At 42.7% G+C, this 19,414-nt stretch overlaps 1 protein-coding gene across 6 annotated transcripts in view; it reads right to left on the bottom strand.

Moving 5' to 3' along the window:
- slc39a10 (solute carrier family 39 member 10) overlaps positions 1-18,926 on the bottom strand; it is a 50,707-nt gene extending 31,781 nt beyond the window's left edge. Inside the window, exons 1-4 of one of the 6 annotated variants that reach the window (XM_061791643.1) lie at positions 18,746-18,926; positions 4,092-4,175; positions 2,363-3,762; positions 1,926-2,144 (exon numbers count right to left, since the gene is read on the bottom strand). In XM_061791643.1, coding sequence (XP_061647627.1) covers positions 1,926-2,144; positions 2,363-2,696 — 553 coding nt within the window. In that variant the 5' untranslated portion in view covers positions 2,697-3,762; positions 4,092-4,175; positions 18,746-18,926. Of the gene's footprint in view, positions 1-1,925; positions 2,145-2,362; positions 3,763-4,091; positions 4,176-4,253; positions 4,707-10,894; positions 12,173-18,745 lie in introns of those variants that run through there. The other 5 variants (XM_061791645.1, XM_061791644.1, XM_061791646.1 and 2 more) reach the window with 5 other exon arrangements.
- Between the last annotated feature and the right edge of the window lie 488 nt (positions 18,927-19,414).

The raw sequence follows: 19,414 nt of genomic DNA, 5'->3' as shown, positions 1-19,414 counted from the left end.
TAACATCAGAGGAGAAACAAACTGATGTTAGCCATGCCAGTTAGCTCGTGATCAGCCTCGGTAGAGTCTATCATTTTTTATTTTTTTTTTAAGATATCATATTGGAAGTATTGCCTACTATAGCAGCCACTCAAACACATTTTGCATATCCTTCCTCGAGCCAGATAAAAAAAAAAAAACAGTATCTGAGTATTTAAGTACCTGAAGAAAAAAAAAATCCCAAAAGAGGGGGATAGGGGTTGTGTCAATTTGTTTGCGCTGACGACTTAAAAAATAAATTAAAAAATTAAAAAATTGCTCATACAACTGATAGAAAGAGTTTGCAGTTTCAAAACCGTGCCTTTTTAAAGCTGGTATACCATGAAAACGGTAACCGGCCCTTAATTACAAGGCAGCATGCTTTTGATCAGATCACAGATATCGGATAAGCGCACAGTTGCCATCAACCAGCAAACAACATCAACAGTTTATCCTGACTATTGTCTCCTTAAAGACTTCTTCCTCCCAATACAAGCTTGTGCAATAGTAGTAAAGGAATGGTAAAATAAATGTATGTGAATACTGCAAATTGGTTTCATTCTCTGAGTTGTCCAAGTTATAAGAGTCAATGCATAAAGTTGTTTCCTGAGCTGTGACTTTGTTCCCATTTGAAACTGCATGAAGGAAATTGAGGTGGAACTACCTACCTCTGAGGGTCGTTGAATGAGTAGCGTGAAATTACATGCGATGGCACTCTGACCGAAGGTTTGGCTTTAAGTGCGGTGAGAAAACTACTTCATGGCTGTCGACAGTGTTTATAAACACGAGACGGCGGTGACCTATGAACCTCACTACTGATAGGGTAGGGTAAAACAGAGTCCTATTTTAAGATCACGCCCTCTAACTAGTCACAGAGCCCTACTGTGTTTTCTTGATTACAGCCATGTCTTGCTTCACAACTTGGAAGAGGGAACAAAAAAAAGTCTTAATGTCACAATTTGATTCATATCATGGCTAAAAAAAAGTTAAGAAAAAAGTGCCACCCAAACAGAAAAAGCTTTATAATGACTTATATTCATAGTTTAAACTGTAACTGACCCACTAACTGTGATTCCAAAACACTTTATCATCATTACGAACTCACCTTACAACATTAAGTTTAAAAATAAAGATTGCAGATTATTTTGTGTTGGGGGGAAAAATGCACCGGAAGAGTACTCCTTCGCAACTTCCGCTAACAACACAGACTAAACTTAGCTCCTCCCCGACCTACAAAGATCTTTGAACAGTGGAGATGTATCACTTCAACATACACTAATTAAGAGTGCAGAGTGAGAACCAGGACTTCTCATCCAACATCACTGTGTGACCTCACAAATGCACTTCTGGAAACATGGTATTTATAAAAAAAAATAATAATTCCCTACACACACTCCTGAACCTTGTGGAAAGCCTTTTCAAAAGAGTTAAAGCTGTTATAGCTGTAAAAGGTGGACTGATGTCATATTAAACCCTATCGATTAAGGAGATGTAAATTCAGCTCAGGGGCCTCATGTACAAAAGGTGCGTACGCACAAAAACGTGGCGTACGCTCTTTTTCACGGCAAAGTCCAGATGTAGCAAGAGTCAAATGACCGTGGAAATGTGCGGTGCCTCACGCCAACTTCATGGGTAGCGTACGCACGTTTCTACAGCGGTTGGTCCTTTGGAGACACTTAAAGGTGATGCTGGGAAACTGTTATAAGAAATCAGTCTGCACATCAGAGACACATGAACAATTAGCACTGATTAACAATTCATGCCTGACAACATTTGATTTCAACAATGTAAAAGAAGCAAGGACTCGGAATTAACTTGTTGACCAGTGTATTGAATGAATCACTGATATTTGTGAGGACGCCTATAAATTGATTAAGGCGATCATTTATGCCACCTATAGCCCTCACAATCTCTTCTTCTTGTGACACCAACACACCACGGATGAGGACACAGCCAGTCGGGCAGGCAGCAGCAGCCGATTGTTGGAGCATAACTGCGTCGGAGATGTTGGGGATGGCAGAGGAGATGCCAGGAACAGTGGACGAATCCTCCGCGTCTGTGACACCAGGGACGGGTGGAGGAATCCCCCGAACATGTAGCACTTGGCTGCGACTGCGTGTCCTCTCCTGTTCATTAAAATAATAAATTGAGTAATCAAACATGAGTAAAAGTTTTTGATATCCTCTTTGATATGCTGACATGCTTTTATTTGAATTCAAAAGATTTATTACAAACTAAATAAGATGCATACAATATTTACGCATGAACCTTTATCTCATAGAGCTGAGTGTAGGTTACTGTATGAACACATTTGTTTTGAGTTATGAAAATCCATGGTATTTACCTTGAGGGTAATCAGAGTCACCCACGTGTGCTCCCACCGCCCCTGAGAGAGCAATGTCACCCATGATTGCAGTGACTCTCTCCTCAAACGGAGTGAGGCCCTCCGCGCTGGTTCCTCCGCCTGTTTTGTCCACACTTTGATGGTGGGCAGCTGTCCTCCGCTTCACATCCACCTTTATGGCTGACCACTTCTTTTTGAGTTGAGCGTGTGTGCGCTGTTCTGACCCCACAGCATTGACAGCCGCACACGCTGTCCCATTTACTCCTCTTTCGCTTGTTGTTAACACCAGAGGACAGTGTGCCGAAGAGGATTTTCTTGTGCGCCTCCACTTCATTGAGCGGCGTCTCAACTTCACATTCAAAAAAAATATTTTTCTTCAGTGCCTTGCTCATTTTCTTTTTTTCTGTTCGTGCAGAGATTGGGATCTCAGGTTCAGGGCTAATTAAATATGATTTGCATATTTATGTGGGACGTGGACAGGGAGGGTTTAGCTACTCCAACATGTGTGCTCAATTCCACGTTGATTGGGATGTACTGTACAAAGGAAATGTGCTTGGATTCATGTGTACGTACAGATTCATACATCTGGATGTTTTGGTGCTTATGAAGTTTTCTAGGTTTAAGCGTACGCCATGTTACAGTAGGGAATCCACGCAAGTCTTTGTACACGAGGCCCCAGATGTGAGTCAAGGCAGGTGAGCGAATACTTTTGGCAATGTAGTAGGGCTACACAATTAATCAAATTTTAATCGTGATTGCGATTTTGGCTGCCACGATTAGATGAGCCTGATGGTCGCAGATTTTTTACATTTAAAATGCAGACACTGCTGCATATGAAAAGTGCTTAATTTGCAGCAGTGCCAGCAACCTAGTCAGCCAGCCACCAGGGAGCAAACGCATGGTTAAGGCTTCACTGCCCTGTGCACCGGTGCCAACTTCAAAACAGTGACGACGGGGATTTTCAAATGAAAACTCGAAGCTTGGAAGCCTATTATTATTGTGTTTTATGCACTAACTGTATTTGCTTCCAATAAGTTACAATCCGTGATTGCACTTTGTAATAGCACATTTATTCAGTTAGCCCTTGCTAAAGTAGAATTTTTTGGGTACTTCTTTAAAAATGATTATCTATCATTTATTCTTATTTAAAGATTCATTTTGAACTGTTACCTATTGTTTGTTATAAAGTAGTGCAATAAAAATAAAATATTTTTTCCTAACGAAGAATAATCATGATTAATAGTCGTGATTACAATATTGATTAAAATAATTATTATTTTGGCCATAATCATGCAGCCCTACAATATAGTTTACTTCTTTGACACCAATTCCTACTTTGCCATTAGCAGGGCTTTGGCGCCCTCTTGTGGCAACATGGTGAGTCAGAAAGAGCACAAAAACTGCAAATGGGTGACAGAAAAAACAGAAAAAAATGTAACAACTGTACAGTTGCACCTTTAAAATTTTATTTGTTACATGATCAAGCTCATAACTCAATTTAATCATATATGAAATCAATCGATTGTCCCCATTGAAATTATTATCCTTGGCTTTGGTAGCATTTTGCAGCTTTACAAAAAGAGTAAAATACTGGAGAACTCATGAAGCTCAACCCATGAATATGTGGCAGTTCACTAAACTCAATTGAAAGACAATTTTCATTTTACAGGATATGTCTATCCTAGGTAAACAATGATGTCGCTGTGAAAACAATCCTTTGGTAACTCACTTCAATATGCTTTCTCTTGCTTGGGGCCCCCAATCCTGATGCTCCAATTTAAGGGACTTTTCCAATTCTTCTGTAAACCGCACTCTGCAAAGAAAAAAATAACTGCTGTTATGTTTATTATACATTAATTATCCAGTTTAGTCATTGTTTTTGATAGATTACCTTATACAGAAAAGTCTAAGCAAATTCAGCAATATCCATAAAGGGCGTCCCGATCCAATCTTTGAGATCGAAAATCGGTCCGATCTCACCAAAAAAAAAAAAACTAGTATCGGATCTGCTCTGACTGGATCTAAAACCTCAGATTTTAAAACTCTTACACAAGCAGTCCATTCCATGCTGCGCTCCTGCACTTCTATCTAGCAGCGCCCAAACTCAGGCAAGCCCACGTGATCACAACAACAGCTTGCTAAGGTACTAACATAGTAGCAAGGAATAAGAGTGAATGCTGCTGGCTTAAAGTCGTTTATTGACAAACCAGTTGAAGTTCACTGTAAAACTAACCCTACATGACAAATGTGGCAAATTGAATGTTCAAATACACCACAGACTTGGTTTCTTTCTTTTGGTTCTTAAAAATCGCTAGCTCAAAGTTAACAGACAACGAATGAAAAACACCATTGACGAGCTAACGACAATTAGCATTGAACTTGGGCACTTATACCTCTCAAAATAATGAATATTGGTACACAAACGCTGTATAACCTATAACATAAAGACGGGCAATATAACAATACTCTCTGGCATATATTCTTCAAACTCTGTGAAAAAAACAAATTATAATAATATTCAATCGTGACTTCTACTTTCTTTGTTACTGCAAGTGTTTATCTCATTGCGTGTACCACACTGCCCCTCAGAGGCCATGATGTGCACAGCAGGAACAGCGATTGTCATAAAAGTAAACCCCAGTCGGATCAAGAAGTTCAAAACTGTATTGCCGCACACGTGGAGAAAGAAAATGATGTTGATTCTAGGAGCTAAGTTGTCTGGGGCTTCACACCCCTGATAGGGTCACCCATGGCAAACAGGTGCTAGGTGAGGGACCAGACAAAGCACGGCTAAAAGACCCCTATGATGAAAAATACATATGGATTTAGATTTCCCTTGCCCGGACGCGGGTCACCGGGGCTGGAGGTGGGGCTCGAAGGCGAGCGCCTGGTGGCCGGGCCTGCACCCATGAGGGCACAGCCCAAAAGGGTAATGTGGGTCCCCTTTCCCACGGGCTCACCACCTGTGGGAGGGGCGCTAGGGGTCGGGTGCAGTGTGAGCTGGGCGGTGGCCGAAGGCAGGGACCTTGGCGATCCAATCCCCGGCGACAGAAGCTGGCTATAGGGACGTGGAATGTCACCTCTCTGTCAGGGAAGGAGCCCGAGCTTGTGTGTGAGGTCGAGAAGTTCTGACTAGATATAGTCGACTCTCTTCCACTCTGGAGTTGCCCACGGTGAGAGGCGCCAAGCAGGTGTGGGTATACTTATTGCCCCCCCCGGCTCGGTGCCTTTACATTGGGGTTCACCCCGGTGGACGGGAGGGTAGTCTCCATCTGCCTTCGGGTGGGGGTACTGGTCCTGACTGTCATTTGTGCCTATGCACCAAACAGCAGTTCAGAGTACCCACCCTTTCTGGAGTCCTTGGAGGGGGTGCTGCAGAGCGCTCCCGCTGCGGACTCCATCGTTGTGCTGGGGGACTTCAATGCTCACGTGGGCAATGACAGTGAGACCTGGAAGGGCGTGATTGGGAGGAATGCCCCCCCCCCCGATCAGAACCCAAGCGGTGTTCTGTTATTGGACTTTTGTGCTCATCACAGATTGTCAATAACGAACACCATCTTCAAGCATAACGGTGTCCACACGTGCACTTGGCACCCGGACACCCTAGGTTACAGTTCGATGATCGACTTTGTGGTCGTGTCATCGGACTTGCGGCCGCATGTCTTGGACACTCGGGCGAAGAGAGAGACGTAGCTGTTAACTGATCACCACGTGGTGGTGAGTTGGCGCCGATGGTGGGGGACGATGCCGGTCCGACGTGGCATGCCCAAACGTATTGTGAGGGTCTGCTGGGAACGTCTGGTAGAATCCCCTGTCAGAAAGAGTTTCAACTCCCACCTCTGACAGAACTTTGCTCATGTTCCGGGGGAGGCGGAGGACATTGAGTGCGAGTGGACCATGTTTCGCGCTTCCATTGCTGAGGCGGCCGACCGGAGCTGTGGCAGTAAGGTGGTCGGTGCGTGTCGTGGCGGAAATCCCAGAACCTCTTGGTGGACACACTGAAGAAGGAGTCCTTTCAGGCCTTTTTGGCCTGTGGGACTCCTGAGGCAGCTGATGGGTACCGGATGGCCAAGCGGAATGCAGCTTTGGTGGTCGATGAAGCAAAAACTCTGGAATGGGAGGAGTTCGGTGAGGCCAAGGAGAAAGACTTCCGGGCGGCTTCAAGGAAATTCTGGTCCACCGTCTGGCGTCTCAGGAGTGGGAAGCAGTACACAATCAACACTGTGTATAGTGGGGATGGGGTGCTGCTGACCTCGACTCGGGACATTGTGAGTCAGTGGGGAGAATACTTCGAAGAACTCCTCATGGCCACCGACACGCCTTCCCATGAGGAAGCAGAGTCTGGGGTCTCTGAGGCGTGCTCTCCTATCTCTGGGGTTGAGGTCACTGAAGTGGTTAAAAAGCTCCTTGGTGGCAAGGCCCCAGTGGTGGATGAAATTCACCCGGAGTTCCTATAGGCTCTGGATGTTGTGGGCCGTCCTGGTTGACACGCCTCTGCAACATCGCGTGGACATCGGGGACAGTGCCTCTGGATTGGCAAACTGGGGTGGTGGTCCCCCTTTTTAAGAAGGGGGACCGGAGGGTGTGTTCCAACTACAGGGGGAATCACACTCCTCAGCCTCCCTGGTAAGGTCTATTCAGGGGTGCTGGAGAGGAGGGTCCGTCGGGAAGTTGAATCCCAGATTGAGGAGTAGCAGTGTGGTTTTCGTCCTGGCCTTGGAACAGTGGACCAGCTCTACACCCTTGGCAGGGTTCTCGAGGGTGCATGGGAGTTTGCCCAACCAGTCTACATGTGTTTTGTGGACTTGGAGAAGGCGTTCGACCGTGTCCCTCGGGTGGTCCTGTGGGGGGTGCTTCGGGAGTATGGGGTACTGAACCTCCTGATACGGCCTGTTCGGTCCTTGTACGATCAGTGTCAGAGTTTGGTCCGCATTGCCGGCAGTAAGTGGGACTCGTTTCCGGTGAGGGTTTGACTGTGCCAAGGCTGCCCTTTGTCACAGATTCTGTTCGTAAATTTCCAGGCCCAGCCGAGGCGTAGAGGTGGTCTGGTTTGGTGGCCTCAGCATTGCATTTCTACTTTTTGCAGATGATGTGGTTCTGTTGGCTTCAGCAAGCCATGATCTCCGACTCTCACTAGGGCGGTTCGCAGCAGTGTGTGAAGCAGCTGGGATGAAAATCAGCACCTCCAAATCTGAGACCATGGTCTTCAGTCGGAAAAGGGTAGCGTGCCCTCTCCAGGTCGGGGATGAGATACTGCCCCAAGTGGAGGAGTTCAAGTATCTTGGAGTCTTGTTCACGAGTGAGGGAAGAATGGATCGGGAGATCGACAGGCGGATCGGTGCAGCATCTGCAGTGATGGGGACTTTGTATCAGTCCGTTGGAGAAGGAGCTAAGCCAAAAGGTGAAGCTCTCAAATTACCAGTCGATCTACGTTCCTACCGTCACCTATGGTCACGAGCTGTGGGTCGTGACCGAAAGAAAAACATCCCGGATACAAACGGCCGAAATTAGTTTCCTCCGCAGGGTGTCCGGGCTCTCCCTTAGCGATAAGGTGAGAAGCTCGGTCATCCGGGAGGAGCTCAAGAGTTGAGCCGCTGCTCCTCCACATTGAGAGGAGCCAGATGAGGTGGCTGGGGCATCTGATTCGGATGCCTCCCGGACGCCTCCCTGTTGAGCTGTTCAAGGGCCGTCCCAACGGGAGGAGACCCTGGGGACGACCCAGGACACGCTGGAGAGACTATGTCTCCCCAGCTGGCCTCGGAACCCCACGGGATCCTCCCGGAAGAGCTGGATGAAGTGGCTGGGGACAGGGAAGTCTGGGCATCCCTGCTAAAGCTACTTCCCCCGTGACCCGACCTCGGATAAGCGGAAGAAAATGGATGGATGGACTGTTTACCTTTTAATTCAATGCATTTTCAGGTGGTCCATTTATAGCAGTAAAAGTAAGTTTGTAATGCTATTCAACAGTCGCAGTGCTCATGCCCAGGGTGTCAATTCCAGGTCAATGATGACAGCAGGATACCAGTTATTTCCCACAAAAGGAAAGCGCTGATTTTTAAACCCTAAGCTGGTTCATATGATTCTCACATGACCAATTCATTTGTTTTTCATGTAACTTTTAAGCATGGGACTGCAGGAAAATGGGAGGGGAGAAATAAAGTATGGGAATGTCATGTCATATGGCTTCACATTTCTTACAAGAAAATGCAATACTCGTTTGAGCCCCATATGAAGAGAAATGGTTTACATACTACGGACCCCAATAATTACACACCAGTATCCAATCTGCCATTTTTAAGTAAGATTTTAGAAAAGCTTGTTTTTAATCAACTGAATGATTTTACCATTTCCAAAAATATCCATGAGAAATTCCAGTCTGGTTTTAGAGCGAAGTACAGTACTCAGATTGCACATGTTACGGTTTTAAATACAATTAAATGTACACTTGACATGAGAAAACTTGCAGTCCTAGTCCAAGACTAAGTTGAGCGTATGGTACTGTTGTTCATGGAATACTTTTAAAACAAATTGACTGGGTTATCTGGTACTGTTTTTAACAAGAATTCCTGGTTATCTGTCCTGAAGCACTGAGAGAAAATTGTAATTTTAAACTAGAACACTAAAATGTAAAACATCTCATGAAGTCAAGAATCTGGGTGTGGTCTTTGATTAAAATTTAACCTTAGAACACCATAGACGTATCACGAAGATCGTTTTTTACCATCTTCAAAACCAAAGTGTGTCCATTTCACTCTGAAGCCAACACAGTGACACTAATTCAGGCTTTTATTACTTGTAGAATCTATTATAGCAATGTTTTTCTTTCCGGTCTTCCTAAAAAGAATATTGTACCAATAAAGCTACTCCAAAAACTCAGCTGTATGAGTGCTGACAAAGACCAGAAAGAGAGCTCACATCACACCGATTTGAAAGTATCTGCACTGTGAGGTTCAGGATTGATTTTTAAATCAATCAATTTTTAAATTTTACTGTTTTTTAATGGTCTTATTCATCAGATATGTTTTTAACTTAGGAGGCATCCAATCTCTCAGATCTTTGGATAGAGGTCTTTTACCAGTCCCAAAAGTCAGAACAAAAACTCACAGTGAAGCATCCTTTTATTATTGTGCCCCAAACCTGTGGAACACTCTTCCTGAGATCTGAGAGCAGCTGCTTGTGCAGACATTTTTATAGGCAAACCTAACACTTATTTTTTTTTAGCCTGGCTTTTGATAAATCTTATTCATTTTTTATTATACCATTTCCTCTTAGTTATATATTTTTCTTTTCGGTCTTCTAGTTTAGTTATACTTTTTAGTGTATAGTTTTAGTTATTACTAACTTTTTAACTTTGCTTTGAACTATTTTACTGTCATATCATCTTTTGATTACTATTAGTAGTGTTATTACTTTTGATGATTACTATTATTATTATTTTTAGCAGATTTATTTTTTCAGTCTCTAGTGTTTCCTAACAGCATATTGCTGAAAGTAAGATTGTGTTTCAGTTGCCTTCCTTATGTGTGTGAGAGGTGTGGGGGGATTCCTGTGTGTGTGTCGTTGGCATTGGGTTTGTTTGCTTAGCTTGTTTTTTATGGTGTAAAGCACTTTGTACAACAATTTGTTTGAAAATGTCGATATAAATAGTCTGATTGATTGATTAACAGGGCTAAATGTCTACAGATGGTTAGATCCCTCTATTGGTCAGTTGCTTTGTATTTTAGTTGTAGCTACATTTAGCAGGTGCCTCTCAATAAATTTCAACATTGTTACTGTCACTGAAAATGTATTTCAGCAGTTCAATTCAAAAAGTGAAACTCATAAGTTCATTGACTAGAGTGATATCATTGATTTACATTTTTATCATTTGATTATACCGCTAACTAAATCCTCAAGAAATTAGATTACATAAGAAACAATCAGTTACTTTTAATGTACAATATGTGTTCCACCTTTTCAGTTAACTTGAAATGAACTTCTCCATATTATAATTTACTGAGATGCACCCATACTACCAAGTTGTGTTCACAATACTCAAACACGATTAGCTCAACGAGCTTAACATTTGCAAACTATACAAAATAAACAAGGTAAAGACATAAAACATCTGAAAATATTAGTATTTTTGTTTTTCATAGCTCAGCAGTTCATAGTGTATATGAGAGAAAAACAGAACCAATAAGCTGTAAACGCTGTCGGAAAGTTTTCACGGTTGTGGTTGGTCCTGCGTTGTTTTGAAAGTTCATTACATTGATCAAAAACGAAGATCAGCAATCAGGTCTATCTAAAAAACAGCTATCCCTCCTTACCCCCTTTATCCTTTCTACAGCGACAAACCATCAACAGAATTGACTTGGCCTTTAGCATTGCCTAGCTGTCTAGTATGTTTTATTGGAAATGTTTTGTACGTGCTACTACATGCTACCTTATTTACCTATGAGGATAAACAAGGAATAAACATAAGCAAATAGAATAATGAGTTCAATGTCCATTGAACAACACAAACTAAAAACTGTGGGAAGTGGCCCTTACCTCTTGTCAAAACACTCCAACAAATGTACACCCTTGAGCCAAAGTAAGACCACAAAATGCTTTGAGGTCCAGGAGCTCAGCTTATTTGTAGAGGATCTCGGGAGGCACCGTGTGTGTGTGTGTGTGTATGTGTATGTGTGTGTGTGTGTGCGTGCGTGTGCATTTGTGTGTCAGGTAGCCACGTATGGAATGAAAGGCATTACCAGCTACATGTAGAACTACTAGCAGACACAATAGTTACACGAGAATAATCCAGTCAGGGCTCTACACCACAGGTGCCAAACTCATAGCTCGGTGGGAAGATCCGGCCCGCCACATCATGTTTTGGCCCGCAAAAGCAAATACAGTGGAACCACGATAAAACAAAGCCCGATATAATGACTATCGGATAAATCGGACCGTTGGGACTTAACAATGTTTCCAAAAATAGTTTACATTTGTCAATTACATTGACGTTGACAAAGTCTGTCAGTTCCAGAATTCGCCGCTGTTGATTACTGGCGCTGTGGCGCAATGCAGGCAGAGAATGGGACTGGTGTATTTCCAGGTCACAGATATACGTATGCATTTATATGCGCTAAAATGACATAGCGGAAAAGGTGTATTTTACCTACGAACGGGCCGGCCCATATATGGACAGCGCGCAAGGTCGACTGAACCATATAGAAAGGAGAAAGCATATAGGGTTGGAAGGAGGAGGACATACAAGCATTTAGCCTACGTCATATCGAAGCAATGAAGGCTTTGTTGTAATGCTGAATTCCAGCATAAGGGGGCGCCAGAAATCTCAGATTATAGTTTTAAGGGCCACTTTGACATATTTTTTTAACACAAACCAATCCATCATTGTTGACAAAGATGTGAAGCTGTATTTATTTTTATATATACTGTACTGTAAAGTTAAGAAAATAGCTAGGTAATGAACCAAAACGTCAATGACCTTTCAGGAATTTGGGGTGGCTCGTGGGACTACTGCATGATGTGTTATTGGTTGAAAACAAGAAAGTGAGAGATGAGAACAAACTTCTCTCCTGCCTTGTGTGTCAGTGAAATCCAAAATATTGGGCTGATCCTTGTAATACTGTATTTCCAAAAGTTGAAGCTGCCATGCGTGGAGATGTCCATGTAAATTTTGGCGATGACTAGTGACAGTTTTGGGACATTAAGCCACATCAGTCTTTTTTTATGCTTACATTACACTTGCCACAACAGCCGCCGTGTTTACCATTTTCATCGATGACATCCTAATAAATAAGCAATTTTTCATTATATTAAGTTAGTAATTGAAAGTAATTTTGGGGTGGTACGGCTGTTGTGTTCATGTCAGAGTGCAAAGCAACGGTATATGAGTGCTTAGGGTTCATGAGGCTTGCAAGAATGTGGCACTCGCCTGCCGTGTTAGTATCATTTTAATCGATAATAAGCGATTTTTCTGCATAGCTGTGTGGCGGCTGGTTAGCACATCCGCCTCACAGTCCTGAGGACCCAGGTTCAAATACAGCCCTGCCTGTGTGGAGTTTGCATGCTCTCCCCGTTACTGCGTGGGTTTTCCCAGGTACTCCGGTTTCCTCCCGCATCCCAAAAAAATACATGGTGAGTTAATTGAAAACTAAATTGCCCGTAGGTACGAATGATTGTTTAATACTGCCACTTTATAGAATAGTACATTCCTTTGTCCACACCAGATGAGCAATGTCTCTAGTCGTTTTGGTGTTTTTCCCTAAAAAGTTGTCAGTTCGGGGGTGAGGGGGGAATACCACCCAACATTGTCACTTTACAGTATAGTACATTCAGAGCTCTAGATTAACATTTTGCAACTTTCTTTAATTTTACAGCTACATACGGGCTGTCTGAAAACATAGCTTCGACTACTCCAGCAGCTCTCGCTCTGTCTGACTGGAGCACCCACTTTCAAACGCACATGGGGGGGTCCTGCCCTTCACTATCTCTGACTATATTGGCTAAGACCATGATGAGTTTAATGTGTGTCTGCTTTCAAAGTCACTGAGATTTTTTTTCTCCCTCGAATGGCTGGGCACACCCGTGCAACCTAATTTTTGCGCAGTCGATTTTAGCAGTGAAAAGTGGCGTTCCATAGGCAATTAAGTTATTTACTAATTGCTCCAAAATTAATTGATATTTTATTTTCAATAATGTCAATGCTGCTAGTTTCATTTGCTTGCGCAAAAGTGAAAAAAAAAATCCACTTGTTACTAAAATATGGACCATTAGACCCCATACCTCTAAGTTAAACAAGGTCTCTAAACAATCGATTATCAAAATGGTTGTCGACTAATTTGATAACAGAATAGTTGTCAATTAATTGTGGCACATCTAATTAGGATATTAACTTCAAAGTTTGAGAGGAAGAACGTCATATTTTAAAAAAGTGAATTTAAAAACTGCAACTTCATTCTAGTCATATTACACCTTTTATTCTGAAAACTTTATTCTCTAAAACAAATCGACTATATTTGTGAAAAATATGCTTTCTGAAGGAAAATATTGTGTTCTTTTTCACATACTAATAGACCTTTTGTTTAAAAAAAAAAAAAAAAAAAACTATTCATGTAGGGCTGTCAGATTTATGTGCTACCACACATTCTATACGTCACAGTTAGGGGGTTGAACAACTAAAGCAATTTTGTAGTCGATTGTAATGTGATGAAAGTCGAGTCAGTCAATTAATTGATGATTTCATTGCTGTTTTTCAGTACAGTGCAGCGATCACCAACCTAATTTGCTCAAAGCTAAGATAGGGAGAACTAACTGGATTACTGTTTGTTTTATTGGCACTTGCCGAGCTCCATATTGTACAGTAGCTATTCACCCAAAAAAAAAATAACAACAACAACATGACGGAATACTTTATAACGGTTTAGACAGTAACGAAAAAATTAAAAAGTTTATATTTTCACCTCCAAAATAAAGTAAACATCTATTGTGGACAGATTGGGGGGGGGGGGTGGTATTATTCCAATCCTTCAAGAGCGTCTTTGTTTCAGGGCTGTCGTATTACACTGCATAAGTTTGATCAAAGAGTCGCAAATATACCGGGTACTTGCAGCAAAGTGTGGGAAGGTTGTCACTCGGAGCAGATTGTGGACACTGTGTGAAATACAATGAACACGGCAGCCTGGTCTATGTTTACCAGCTATCGTAGCAGGCAGCAATAGTGACCTTCACTGAGGCAAGGCAGCAGAAAAAGCTGGCAGTACAATGGTGCCTTGACTTCCGGGTTTAATTCATTCCGTGACCTCGCTCGTAACTCATAACATTCGTATCTTCAATCATCTTTTCCTATTAAAATGAATCGCAATGCCATTGATCCGTTCCAGCCCCCCCATAAAACCACAACAAAATATTTTGTAATGTGTTTTTGATGAGAAAAATAGCACTCTACGGTATTGTATCTAATCTAAAGAGTTAAACTGTTTGTGCTCCTTCAATTGGCCTTGGCCACTGAGGGGCAGTACAATACAGGCACACGTATATGACCAAAGAATAGTCAAAACTGCTCAGTACGGTGCAGTAATAATCAGTTTTTCACAGAGGATGAATAATATATGCTTGTGAGTTGGGCTGCACAATCAGAATTTTAATTGTGATCAGGATTTTAGCTGCCATGCTAAACATAATCATTACTCTATATTTATAATTGTTAATAAATTATGGCTTGAATATTTGTTATTTTAATGTATTTATTTGGGTTTGGCTCTGCTATGGGTGGCACTGTGGACGACTGGTTTGCAAATGTGCCTCACAGTTCTGGGGACCTGGGTTCAAATCCAGCCTCGCCTGTGTGAAGTTTGCTTGTTCTCCCCGTGCCTGCGTGGGTTTTCTCCGGGTACTCCGGTTTCCTCCCACATCCCAAAAACATGCATGGTAGGTTAACTGAGGACTCTAAATTGCCCGTAGGTGTGAATCTGAGTGTGAATGGTTATTTGTTTATATAGCCAGCGACCAGTTCAGGGTGTACCCCGCCTCTCACCCAGAGACAGCTTGGATAGGCTCCAGCACAGCCACGACCCTAGTGAAGATAAGCGGTATGGAAAATGGATGCTATTCATCACTTAATCCTTAGGTGGAAGCAGTGCACTTAAACATGCCCATTCACCAGCAAATCAAGAAATAGAAGAAACTAAGCAGAAACTGTGTTGTCATGTAGAATGAATACTGTGCAGTGATCTGTAATTAAAGTGAATAAAAGAAGAAATATAAGATTTATTCTAGAGAATGCCACACTGACCAATCCCGACTGTATGGAACAGATAGCTTAGACAGCGCCGGCTGGCCCACTGTCAAAATATTCGCATGATTGCCCATGCAAAGAAAGTAGCTGCTAATGTATACAACCAGTGAAGCACTTGTCCGTGATCGGCAAACTACGATCTTGTTATCGTCCTGCCCCGTTAATGGAGCGAACACAAAAAAAGTGCTTCAACTGCCATCACGATCGCTACGTGGTACACGGCATTGTTTTGTTGAGGTTACAAGAGTGGCACAGGGAGTCGCGGTTTTCTTTAATGTGATAGCTGCATCGCACTCAATAATGTACTTCATTTTCAGCTGATTTTACACGGATATAACCGTCTTCGTCGCAACATCTTACACGTTTTGCGGACTACGGTTGTTTCCAAATGATAAGACATCACGTGCCCTTTTCTACGACGAGTTCTGGTTTGCGGGGCAACGAAATCTTTGGATACGTGTCACAGAAAACACAAATAGGTGACTTGTGAACCACAAATATACAGGGGTTTACTGTTTGCCACTTAATTGAACTACATTCAGGCAAGTTCCCTTAGACTGGGACAAATACGAGAGAAAAGTTAATTTCACCGAACGGACACAAATAAGATTTAACTGTAGTGCTAAGCCCATTAACATGAATTTAAGCATACATTTTTTTTTTTTATTTATTCATTCATTACCGGTATAGCTGTAATCTGGGATTTCATTCCTTGTGCTGTTTGTTTCAATAAGATCTTGCAAGTGCAGACGGACAACAAGCCTCGGAATTCTGCAAAAACTGACTGACCTTTTTAGCAGCTTTAATGTTTTAAAACTTAAAATTTTGAGATCAGGTGCCTCATGTACAAAAGGTGCGTACGCACAAAAACGTCGCGTACGTTCTTTTTCACGGCCAAGTTCTGATGTATCAAGAGTGAAATGACCGTGGAAATGTGCGGTGCCTCACGCCAACTTCATGGCTGGCATACGCACGTTTCTGCAGCTGTTGGTGCTTTGGCTACACTTAGGTGATGCTGGGAAACTGTTATAATAAATCTTCACATCAGAGACACATGAACGATTAGCACTGATGAACAATTCATGCCCGACAACATTTGAGTTCAACGATGTAAAAGAAGCAAAGACTCGGAATTCACTTGTTGACCAGTGTATTGAATGAATCACTGATATTTGTGAGGACGCCTATAAATTGATTAAGGCGATCATTTATGCCGCCTATTGCCCGCACACTCTCTTCTTCTTGTGACACCAACACACCACGGATGAGGACACAGTCAGTCGGGCAGGCAGCAGCAGCCGGTTGTTGGACTGCAATTGCGTCGGCGACACTGGGGATGCGGGAGGAGACGGAAAGGAACGGTGGACGAAACCTCCGCCTATGTGACACCGCTGATCCTAGCACTGAAAAAAGGAATCCTTTGAATTTAATTTGAACATTTACATCAGTTGCATATGATTGAAATCTGTTAAAATTACATTTTTTTAAGGAGAAGAGGGGTAAATTATGTCATTTTAACACATTTTAATCATGTGCAATTAATGTACATGTTCAAATTAAGGAAATTCAAAGGACTCTTTTCCGTGAGGGACGCAGGAGGAATCCTCCGCATCTGTGACACTAGAGACAATACCCCGAGCATGTAGCACGTGGCTGCGACTGCGTGTCCTCTCCTGTGTATTAAAATAATAAATTGAGTAATCAAACAGCAGTCAAAGTTTTTTTATATTCTTTTTGATATGCTGCTGTGCTTCTATTTGAATTCAAAAGATTTATTACAAATACCATACAACATTTACGCATGAACCTTTACCTCATAGGGCTGAGTGTAGGTTACTATATGAACACGTTTGTTGTGAGTTATAAAAATACATGGTATTAACCTTGTGGGGTAATCAGAGTCAGCCACATGTGCTCCCACCACCACTGAGAACAGTGTCACCCACGATTGCAGCGACTCTCTCCTCGAACAGGGTGAGGCCCTTGGTGCCGATTCCCCCGCCTGTTTTGACCACACTTTGGCGGTGGGCAGCTGTTCTCCGCTTCACATCCCTCTTTCTCTGACCACTTCTTTTTTAGTTCAGCATGTGCGCGCTGTTCCGACGCCACAGCACTGACAGCCGCACACACGCTGTCCCATTCGCTTCTCTTTCGCTTATTCACGCCGGAGGACAGCGTGCCAAAGAGGATTGTCTTGCGCACTTCCACTTCATTGAGCAACTTCACATTGAAAAAAAAATATTTTTCTTCATTACCTTGCGCATTTTCCTTTTTTCTGATCATGCAGAGATCGGGATCTCAGGTGCATGGTTCATTTAAACATGATTTTCATATTTAAATGGACAGAGAGGGGTGAGCTACTCCAACATGTGCGCTCAATTCTACATCGATTGGGATGTACAAAGGAAATGTGCTTGGATTCATGCATACTCACAGATTCATATTTGGATATTTTTGTGCATTTTCTGGATTTGAGCGTACGCCATGTTTCAGTAGGAAATCCATGCAAGTCTTTGTACATGAGGCCCTAAATGTTTGACTGTGTTACAATGCCAAAAATTTGAAAAAAGGGGTTTTGTTTTGGAGTCATGTGAATGAGCAGCAGAGGTATTGTACAACCACTAACAAGATTATAAATAAAACAGCGCCTGAGCATTGACATTTAGATTGATTACGTTCTTCTTAACCCAGTCGATTCTGTTTACTTTTTCAAGTGTATTGCGAACAGGTTAGGCGTTAATTGCGTCTCAAGAGTGCACTATAAAGTTAGCACGCTGTTTCTGTTGCCTACCCGTCCTGTATGCCCATAATAAATTGCATTTTGATCGGTGGCTCAACATTTAAATAACCTTTATCAGATTTGATGGTTTAGTCACACTCTCCCAAAAAGTGATATGCTTCTCTTTCACACAAATTTCATTAAGACGTACAAAACAGTGACATTTATCTCCCATAGCCGGGAGATGAGCACGCCCAAACCTCTAATCCTAGAATCTCGCCTGGCCCGCATCAAAATCGGGCACTTGAACCAGTGCGGTGCAACTCCAAACCTCGGTGCGGCCCTTAAATAGACCGGTAGGTTTTAGATGACGTGCCATACGAATGACTACTACTCGTCTTAAAAAGCAACATGCCCCATTTGCTTTTTGTTGTTGTTCATAAATGAACACATGATCAAACAAGATGCTCGTAATTAGTGACACGTTTGCTAGTTTCGCTGCACGTGGAGATGACAAACACGCTAGAAGTTTCCGTCAAAATCCCCATTAAACGTTATTAGCTAAACGATAACACAAAAATATGGCCGGAATGGCAGAATAAGAGGATATTAATCCAAGTAGCCTCTTTGTTTACATTCGCGAGTAGCCTATTACCACGGGAAAAGTAGCTTGTAAAATGCAATGCAACAAGAGCTAGCCGACCAGCATACAGGAAATGAATGCAGTAGATAATAGCCCTTAAACGACATGCTTGTTACTATAAATGTTTGTTAGCAGAGGTTCAACAAGTAGCGAATACGAGCGTACGCGTCGGGGAAAGCAACTCGAGTCCATGTTGTGGGAGTGAATGAAGAGTAAATGCGTTTTTTATGTCGTTACCTCACTCGAGTGCCGTGTGCAGCTCCTCTCCGCTCGGTACGAAAAAAAAAAAAATGTCCGCCTATATGACGTCAAGAGGCGCGAATGGATTGCATTCACCAACGCCGTTTACGCATTATCTCGAAAGTCGGAAAAGAGTTGGCGGCGGCTGCTTAAGTAGTTGGCGCAGTGAACGGCGGCGTTGCTTGCAGAGTCCAGACTGGTGCAGGGAGCAGACCACAGATGTGAACACTACTGTGGATACGCCAGCGGTCACTAGCCACCACGTTATCCAACGTGCGTACGTGGCGGCCATCTTGGAAAGGTCAATGTTCCCATTAACGGCAATGCATGAATACTGAAATTAAGTTGTAACTTGCTCATTTCTCAAACGATTTTTTATGAGGGATACTGTTTTGTTAACGTCATCAATATAACACATTTTAAAATAGCAAACAAGAAAAAAAATTATTACGTGGGAAATAGACTCCCAGTTCCCTTGTAGTAATTGTTCGGCGTTGTACAACTCGTACACAACCGTACAGAGCACAATGTGCCAGCATCTTTGGTATTTTGGTTGTCTTGCCGTCCACACACATGGAATGCACTGAAGGCTTTGACCTCCCTAGTTTAGCACCACCTTCGGCACAGACCTCAAAATGGGCGTGTCTTATCTACCAATACATATGT

Source organism: Phyllopteryx taeniolatus, chromosome 12, assembly GCF_024500385.1.
Source record: "Phyllopteryx taeniolatus isolate TA_2022b chromosome 12, UOR_Ptae_1.2, whole genome shotgun sequence".
Lineage (NCBI taxonomy): Eukaryota > Metazoa > Chordata > Actinopteri > Syngnathiformes > Syngnathidae > Phyllopteryx > Phyllopteryx taeniolatus.
This window is presented reverse-complemented; position numbering and strand designations above follow the sequence as displayed.